At 44.6% G+C, this 8,414-nt stretch overlaps 1 protein-coding gene across 1 annotated transcript in view; it reads left to right on the forward strand.

Annotated features, from left to right (window-relative positions):
- PPP1R1B (protein phosphatase 1 regulatory inhibitor subunit 1B) overlaps positions 1 to 7,867 on the forward strand; it is a 96,458-nt gene extending 88,591 nt beyond the window's left edge. Inside the window, exon 7 of the mRNA XM_088474623.1 lies at positions 7,634 to 7,867. Coding sequence (XP_088330749.1) covers positions 7,634 to 7,677 — 44 coding nt within the window. The 3' untranslated portion in view covers positions 7,678 to 7,867. The remainder of the gene's footprint in view (positions 1 to 7,633) is intronic.
- Positions 7,868 to 8,414: the final 547 nt, after the last annotated feature.

Below are 8,414 nucleotides of genomic sequence, written 5' to 3' on the forward strand. Positions count from 1 at the left end.
ACTGGGGGCACTGCATTGGGGGGGCACTACTGGGGACTACTACAGGGGGCACTGGATCAAGGGGGACTCCTGCTGGATCAACTATATAAAGGGCACTGTATAGGGGGGACTACTACTAGGGACTACTACTGGGGGGGGCACTATTGGGGACTACTACTGGGGGGGACTACTACTGGGGGCACTGCATCAAGGGGGACTACTACAGGGGGCACTGAAAAGGGAGAACCACTACAGGGGGCACTGCATAGGGGGGATAATACTGGGGGCCTGCATAAGGGGGGTTCACTCCTGGGGGCACTGTATAAAGAGAACTGCATATGGGGTATCACTACTGGGGGGCTGCATATGGGAGATCACTACTGGGGGCACTGTATAAGGGGAACTAATGGTGGGCTGCATAATGGGGACTACTACAGGGGGAACTGTGTAAGGGGCACTACTGGGGGCCTGCATAAGGGACCACTACTGGGGGCATTGTATACTGGGGGTACTATATAAGGGGCACTACTGGGGGCCTGCATAAGGGGGACCGCTACTAGGGGCACTGTATAGGGGGGACTGTATAAGGGGCACTGCATTAAGGTACAAATGGAAATAAATGTTCCCAGTGACAATAAAGGGGTGTTGACACGCCCCATTTTTCAGTGGCCACGCCCCTTGTGACCACCCCCATTTTTCACAGCGAGCGCACATGGTGGGGGGGGACTCCATTTATAAATTTGCCCTGGGCTCCAAATACCCTAGAGTGTTGACAGGATAAAAAAAATTCCTGTCCTCCGGTGGCGGCTACAGAGGTGGGGCTACAGCGCAGTCCAAAATTCAAATAGGGGAGTCATACCAACTGCCTGTCAGGCCAATCAGCAGCCTTGCTGTTGATTGGCATCCAGTCCACCCACAGTTAATCAGCAGCTGATCACTATGTAGCAGCTGGTGATTGGCTGGCGGCCCTACAAGTGCAGGAAACCTCCTGGGCCCTGTCACTTGCAAAGAAGAGCTGTATGTGTTTACACATACAGTGTCTGTCATGGATCCGGAGATCTCGGTTTGTAATTTTTAATGCTCTGGGATCCTACTGGGGAAGAGGACCAACCTGCGCCAAGTGTTAGGTGAGTATGAGTTGTTTTTTTTTATTACTATAATATTTACAAAACTACTATCAACCCCACACCCACCGCCCTGGGGTGCAGGGGATAGCCCTGGGCTTTAGCCCCGGCTTGGGGTTACTTGGAGATGTGGGACCCCTTTATTGGTCTCCAGGAATCCATAGAATGAGCTGACTAGTATGGGGTGCTGAAAGCTTTGGCGCGGGGACCCCGTGAAGTGTTTCCCATGTTGTAGAATTACACCTGTTATTAAGAGCCTGGTGCCATGTTGTTGAAAATATGGGGGATCACTACGTCTTTACCCCCCCCCGCCCCCGTATTTTCATAACCAGGACTAGCTCAGGAGCCCAGTGCTGGTTTTGAAAATACAGGGAAGCCCAACATATCCCCCGCCTGTATTTTCAACCAGGACCGGCTCACACAGCACTGTGCTGATTATGCATGGGGTGGGACCCCACGTAATTTTTTTTTTAACACTGTCATACACATAACACACAAGAAGCCTGTTGAAATCGCCAGCATGAAGCAGGTCTATTATTTTGGGGATGTTGTATTCGATTTTGTGTTCGACTTTTTATTTGAATATTAGTAAATTAGGGGATCCTAAGTCAAAATACCAATGTTTAAACTAAAAGATGTGCGCCGACCCTCCTGTTTTGGTTTTAGATCTGGATCTCCCCTGGTTTTGGATCTGAATCTGGTTTGGGATTTTTTCTTTGGTGTTTTGTTTTTTCGGTTTTGGATCTGGATTTTTTCTTAAAATATCATAAAAACAGCTAAAATCACATAAAATGGGTCTGTTTTTGTTCCTACAGTATTATTAATCTCAATAACATTTATTTCCAGTCATTTCCAATCAGTTTTGTCCACCTCACAATATTGTTTTTTTCATCTAGTTAAGGCCAAAAGGTTGCATCTAGCTAGCTGGCTGACTAAGCTAAGTGACACAGTGGGCAGCACTAACATGTGGCAGTTCAGCTTCCAATTTCCAAAACAGATACAGTGTGTTATACAGTGTGGGTTGGATACACCAATAGTGCACTTACTGTGACAGCAGTGTCGGCAGAGCGGGGTTGCTGACGGTGTCCTCAGTACATGGAATGGCAGTGCTGCGGTCCTGGCAGTGTCCTCAGTGCAGGGTATCGGCGGTGTCAGCAGAGTGGGGGTGCCAACGGTGTCTTCAGTGCAGGTTTGCTGTCTGTGTCGGCAGTGCAGGGGTTGCTGACGGTGTCCTCAGTACATGGAATGGCAATGCTACAGTGCTGGCAGTGTCCTCAGAGAAGGGTACCGGCGATGTCGGCAGTGCCAGTGGTGTCTTTAGTACAGGTTTGCTGGCTGTGTTGGCAGTGCGGGGGTTGCTGATGGTGTCCTCAGTACATGGAATGGTAGTGCTGGGGTGCTGGCAGTGTCCTCAGTGAAGGGTACCGGTGATGTCGCCAGTGCCAGTGGTGGCTTTAGTGCAAGTTTGCTGAGTGTGTCGACAGTGCAGGGGTGTCCTCAATGCAGGGTGCCGGTGGTGTCGGCAGAGCGGGGGTGCCAGCGGTGTCCTCAGTGCATGTGTGCTGACAGTGTCGGTAGTGCAGGGGTGCTGTTGGTGTCCTCAGTGTGGGAGTGCCGGCAGTGTGGGGGTCGCTGACGGTGTCCTCAGTATGTGGGGCAGCAGTGCGGGGGTGCTGGCAGTGTAGGCAGCAGGGGATGCTGCCAGTGGGGGTGCCGGCGGTGTCGGCAGCGGGGGATGGCGGGCGCCATCTTCTTTTGCTTCCTGTGTGCATATTAAATGGGCTTAACGCTGATTGGCTGAGAGCTTTGACAGATGGCTCTCTCAGCAAATCAGCGTTAAGCCCTCTCAATACAAAACCTCACGACCCGACAGAGGGATCGCGAGGTTTTCCCTTGGGTGAGGAATCCAGTGCTGGCAGGGAGATCCGAGCTTGGCTCGGTTCGCCCCGGATTCCTGAAATTCGGGTGGGTTCGGTTCTCTGAGAACTGAGGGCCTGATTCAGAGCCGCTCGTAAGCGGCCGCTCGTTCGCTATGAGCAATGTTCGCACAACTGCGCATGCATATGGGTCGTAATGCGCATGCGCAAACAAGTCATTCCGGTCGGAAATCGAACGCTCGCAAAACAGCGAGGGGCTGCTAATTTGATTGACAGAATGTACTGTTTGTGGGTGGTAACGGGAAGGTGCTTGAAAACGGGGGAGTGGAGATCCGAACGCAGGCGTGCCCAACGGTAAAAAGGGCGTTTAATGGGAGTGCATAATTAGTAAAGGAGCGTCATCGACCACGTCACTTGGTTGTCTTTTAGCCTGAACTGCTCGCAGTGATTGCGGTAAGAAAAACCTACCACAAGCACTGCGAGCAGTTCAGATGCCTTTCGATGTACCCGATTAATCAAATAAATACCGGAGATGACGTGTGATGCGAACGGCAAAGGGGCGTCTTTACAAAATAGCGAGCGCATTTTTCGTACGCTCACTCAGACATAGAGGCGTCAACAAACCGCAATGAGGGAGCGCTCAATTTAAATAGCCGGTCCCTTTTTAGGAACGACCATCCGCAAATAGCGTCCGGCTCTGAATCAGGCCCTGAACTCGCTCATCCCTAGTTTGAACGATATTCGATTTTGAAGGGGATTCAGTTTTATATTCGATTTTGACTTTAGTAAATCTATGATGCTCAAAATAGAATGCAAATTGATTGCAAAGTCACCTAAAATCAACCCACATCAAACTTTTCTAAATATACCCCTAAAAGTCTTGAGGTCTGACAATGGAGGAAATCTTCGTGAAGAAACATGCCAAAAGAGTAAAGTTTATAGTCTCTGGAATCCTAACACCAAAAAGCTAGTCAAGTCAAGAGACTTGACTAGTGTTTTAAGCACCACTTAAAACAAAGATGAAGTTGGAAATGCAGAACAAGTATGTGTTATTGGATATGCCAACAGCTAGAGACATACCTGTACCAGAGACTACCAGCGTGGACATCCAGCCATAGAAAAGAACCTCTACAAGATCAAACAGGGGAAAACCACAGAAAAGATATTATGAGGAATTTGCAAATATAAAATTCTGTGAAACCCAAAATATACAAAATGCAAAGTCAAGAAATAGCCAAGGAAACTCTACACTTTAAAGAGAGATTGTGTTTAATTTACGAAGTGTTGAGTTGTAAAACCCGACACTTCTGTTCGTGTTTCTGCCCAATAGTTAAAAGAGCAGTGCTTTTATTGGCAAGACAAGGCTATTAAAAGCAATGCCCTTTCAATTATCGAACAGAAACATGAACAGAAGTGTGGGGATTAATTTTATTGGCTATCCAAAAACACGGTCCAATAATATGCAGTTTTTGAGATCCAAACATATCCGAGTAAAACTGAGTAAAACCGAACTCGGACATCTCTACTTTTATGCCTCTTCAGAACTCTTTACGTACACTTTTGTTTTACCAATTTATCTATTAATTTTGTTAAAATAAACAATCACAGCAACATTTTACTATGTATATGTGTAAATATACATGTATAAGTATGTGAAACTCCAGGTTAATCCGCTGCATAGTATATAGTATACTGTATACTGATCGCCTGGGAATAGATGCCAAGTAGAGAACAAATAAAGACGTTGTTCATAGCAACCCATCAGCTAATTTATCTATAAAATGATAGCTACAATCTGATTGGTTGCTAATGGCAACTTCTCTACTCCTTGGAAGGTTTGATAAATCTCCCTCTTAGAAACACAGGTTTGTAGAAGTAAATCATGATTCATGACACATAAAAACATTAATAAATAATGTTTATTTGTGCAAGACTCAGGCAGATGATGCATGGGGAAGAGATGACATTATAGTACTGTAGTTACAATCAGTCTTTCAAGCTACTTATCCTGTGACCATAGCACATGGACTTTATTCTGGGGGTGTCATGCAGCTCGGGGCAGTAGGAATAACAGTGAATGTTATCACTTTATTTTCTTGCCAAAGTATATTCCAGGTTGCGCAATGTTAATGTTTCTGTTTTCATCTGTCATTTTATTGTGCAATTTGCTGCAGATTCGTAGTACTGACATTTATATACTGTATGAGTGCTGTTTTGTGATCCCTCATTCAATTTGCAGTGAACTCTAATTAACAATTTTTCCATCTGGATACAATACATGCACCATTTTCCGGAATCGGTATGAAATACTGATGGACGGGATGCCGGCTGTCAGTACGCTGACAGCGGCATCCTGATGGTTCAAATCCCGACAGGGGAATGGTAAGTAATGTTCCCCTGTCCTATTTACCCCCTAACCCTCCTTTCCTGCACCCTCATACTAACCCACTCTACCCCGCACCCCTACCCTAACCCTCCCGGTAAGTGCCTAAACCTAACACTCCCCCCCTTAAGGGCGTATTCAATCTGAGGCAAAATCGGTCATTTTCGCCGTCGTTTGCGAATCGGCTGTCCGATCAGCCGATTTGCATCCGATTTCGCCAACGATGGTGAAAAACGTCCGTTCGCCTAAAAACTGGAGAAAACTTTTCTCCAGCCTAGGGCAGGCGACAAAAATTTGAAAAATCACTATTTTTGGGTAAAAAATGTGGGGATTTCTTACAGAACCCTTTGGACAGCCCCCTAATGATACTTTAGCAAAAACAAATTTCATAAGTTGCGTACTTTGTCGAAAAACGCCCGCTGAAATTTCGGTCAAAATGTCTTTTTTTTCAAGAAAAATGCGTTTAACGTATTGGGTCTGGTATTTCGGAGGGCCATAAGGATGCGTCAAATGTTTTAAACATCGCACATGGCTGGCGCAGGTGGTTTTTTAAACCGCAAAAAAAAAACGCCTGTTCCAGCCATGTGCGATGTCTAAAACACTTGGCGCATCTTTATACTCCTCCGAAATACCAGCCCCAATACATTAAATACATTTTTCACGGAAAAAAAAATTTTGACCGAAATTTCAGCAGTCGTTTTTCGCCAAAGTATGCAGTTTACGAAAAAAACATTCGCTAAAGTATAATTAGGGGGGCAGTCCAAAGGGTTCTGTAAGAAATCCCCAAATTTTTACACAAAAATAGGGATTTTGAAAATTTTCCCCCTTTTTTAAAATGAAAAATCGGCGATATTATCGGTCTTATGCAGAGTTGAGCGCAGATCAGTTTTGTAGATATACATTGCGTGTTTTCTCACTGCGCCTGCTCCTGAACTGAACGCACACAAGTTTGGGCGATGCAAAGTCAAACTGGGTGGACACATATAGGCAATGGTCACTGAAGGTGAGTTAATGGAATTGTGTGCTATGCAGGGTTGGTTGTAACTGTAATGAAGCCTGTTTGGAGAAAAATATTTAGCATCAGGGATAAAAATGGTATAAGTGCACACTGATAACATTGACGGGTATGGAAGCAAGCATACTAATTGGGGTGGTCCAGCCGCAGTAATATATACAGCTCTGCATATGGGTGAGTGAAAGTGTAGGTAAAATTCAAGTTCTTTTGCAGGGAAGAAAATGCTGTGTGGCCCCACACAATTGGGTATTCATTACCCTTTACATCTCATTTCAATAATCTTGTCCCACAATTTGAAATGTCAATTTTTCATGAGCGCTTAAATAAGTGCACTCAACATAGAATGCCCCAATCTGCTCAGCTCCTACCAACAGAAGATAAACAACGCTGTGGACAAACTTATGCAGAAACGTTTGAGCCATGCAGAAATGAATAAGGCTGGAGTATTGTACATTACTGGTACGAGCATCATAAGTTACACAGACGAGAAAACAACTACAGGAAAAATTCTATAGTGAACAGCCCAAATAGTCAATAGTCAGTCTGCACTCAGTTCCTTCTACAACACATTGCATCAGTCTATTGTCTAACAACTAACGAGGCTCTGTCATAGAGAAATGATTACGTGCCACCAAGTTCCCCCAAACAATAATTGCTATCACCTGTGCCACAGAAATAATATTGCACAACAGCTTGTTCCCCCCACAAAAAAGCATTACACACCAACCTACCGGCCCACAACAAGTCTATGCCCCCATCTCCCCCCATTGTGGCCAATGGAAATTGTTAAAATAGAATTTCAACATTTGGACTTCCAGGCATAACATTAAACTCTCACTACTTACATAGCTAGAACTGCTCTTGCACAGCTTAAGCACTTCTGGTGCTAGCAGCATCAGCCAGGGATGTAATAGTAGCAGCAGGGAACAGTGCTGAAAATTATAGCTGTAATGACTAAATGCCAGGAACATGTCCTACTCATTCCTGGCAGAGCCACCAATTAGCCTCCAGTGTAGGAGAAGGGGAAGCACACAAAGTTGAGGTGGCTTTTTTCCTTGTGACTGGGATTTGTCCATCTTTGGGTTAGACTAACAGAATGATCATATACAGAGAATAGTGGCCGGGCATCTTACAGGACTCTGCTTCAGGTAAGAATTACATATATGTGTTAGTGCAGTAAGGATAAATAGGCAGTGTCAAAAAAGATGGGTAAGGAGCACTGTAATACTGACAGACCTTGATTTCTCCGTTACAGATACGGTGCGTGAAAAGCAACTTGCCACTGTAGAACATCCATGATATCTACATGTCGTATCCATGGCATTCTGCCTTACCTCTCTACAAACTGGAACCAAATTGCTGTGCCCCAAATTAGTGTGACCCCTACCCATCTCCGAGACCGTTATCCTGCAGCGGCGAGCAAACAATCTTGTATATTTATATCATATAACCTGCTTTTGCTAACAAATAAACCATATAACTAACTATAGATTATGATCTATGCTTGTCACCAGTGTATATGCCAAAATTCATAATATAATTGTGACTGTATATATACCCTTAATGTGCAGTCAGATTTATTTGAATACAAATATTGTAAGGCAAAAGCTATTAAACCTAGCAATGCTACAACAAAAACATCACAAATGATATATTACAGATCTTTGTCCATACAGTATAAAGGTAGTAAATTGTGTATTAGACAGAATAACAGCCTCCTCATGTACACATTGTAAATTATTACAGATATTGGAAGTTCTCTAGCACAGTGAGGTTCTCTGTTACAATAAATTTACTTTAAGTGAGCATGAGAGACATCGTTTTCCCTGCCCCGTTTCTACCTGTAAGGACTGGAAAGGCTGTCTACATTTCAGCATGGTCACCATCAAATATACAGTATCACAAAGCACTGTGGCAGCATCTACAGGTCCTAGATCTTCAAATACTAGTTGTCTCAGTTTTCAGTTTGAGGGGATATAGCACTTGAATGCGCAACATTACAACAAGTGGAAGAGCTGGGTTAATATGTGAATTAA

The sequence above is a fragment of the Taudactylus pleione genome, unplaced genomic scaffold, assembly GCF_031769625.1.
Source record: "Taudactylus pleione unplaced genomic scaffold, aTauple2 ptg000155l, whole genome shotgun sequence".
NCBI lineage: Eukaryota > Metazoa > Chordata > Amphibia > Anura > Myobatrachidae > Taudactylus > Taudactylus pleione.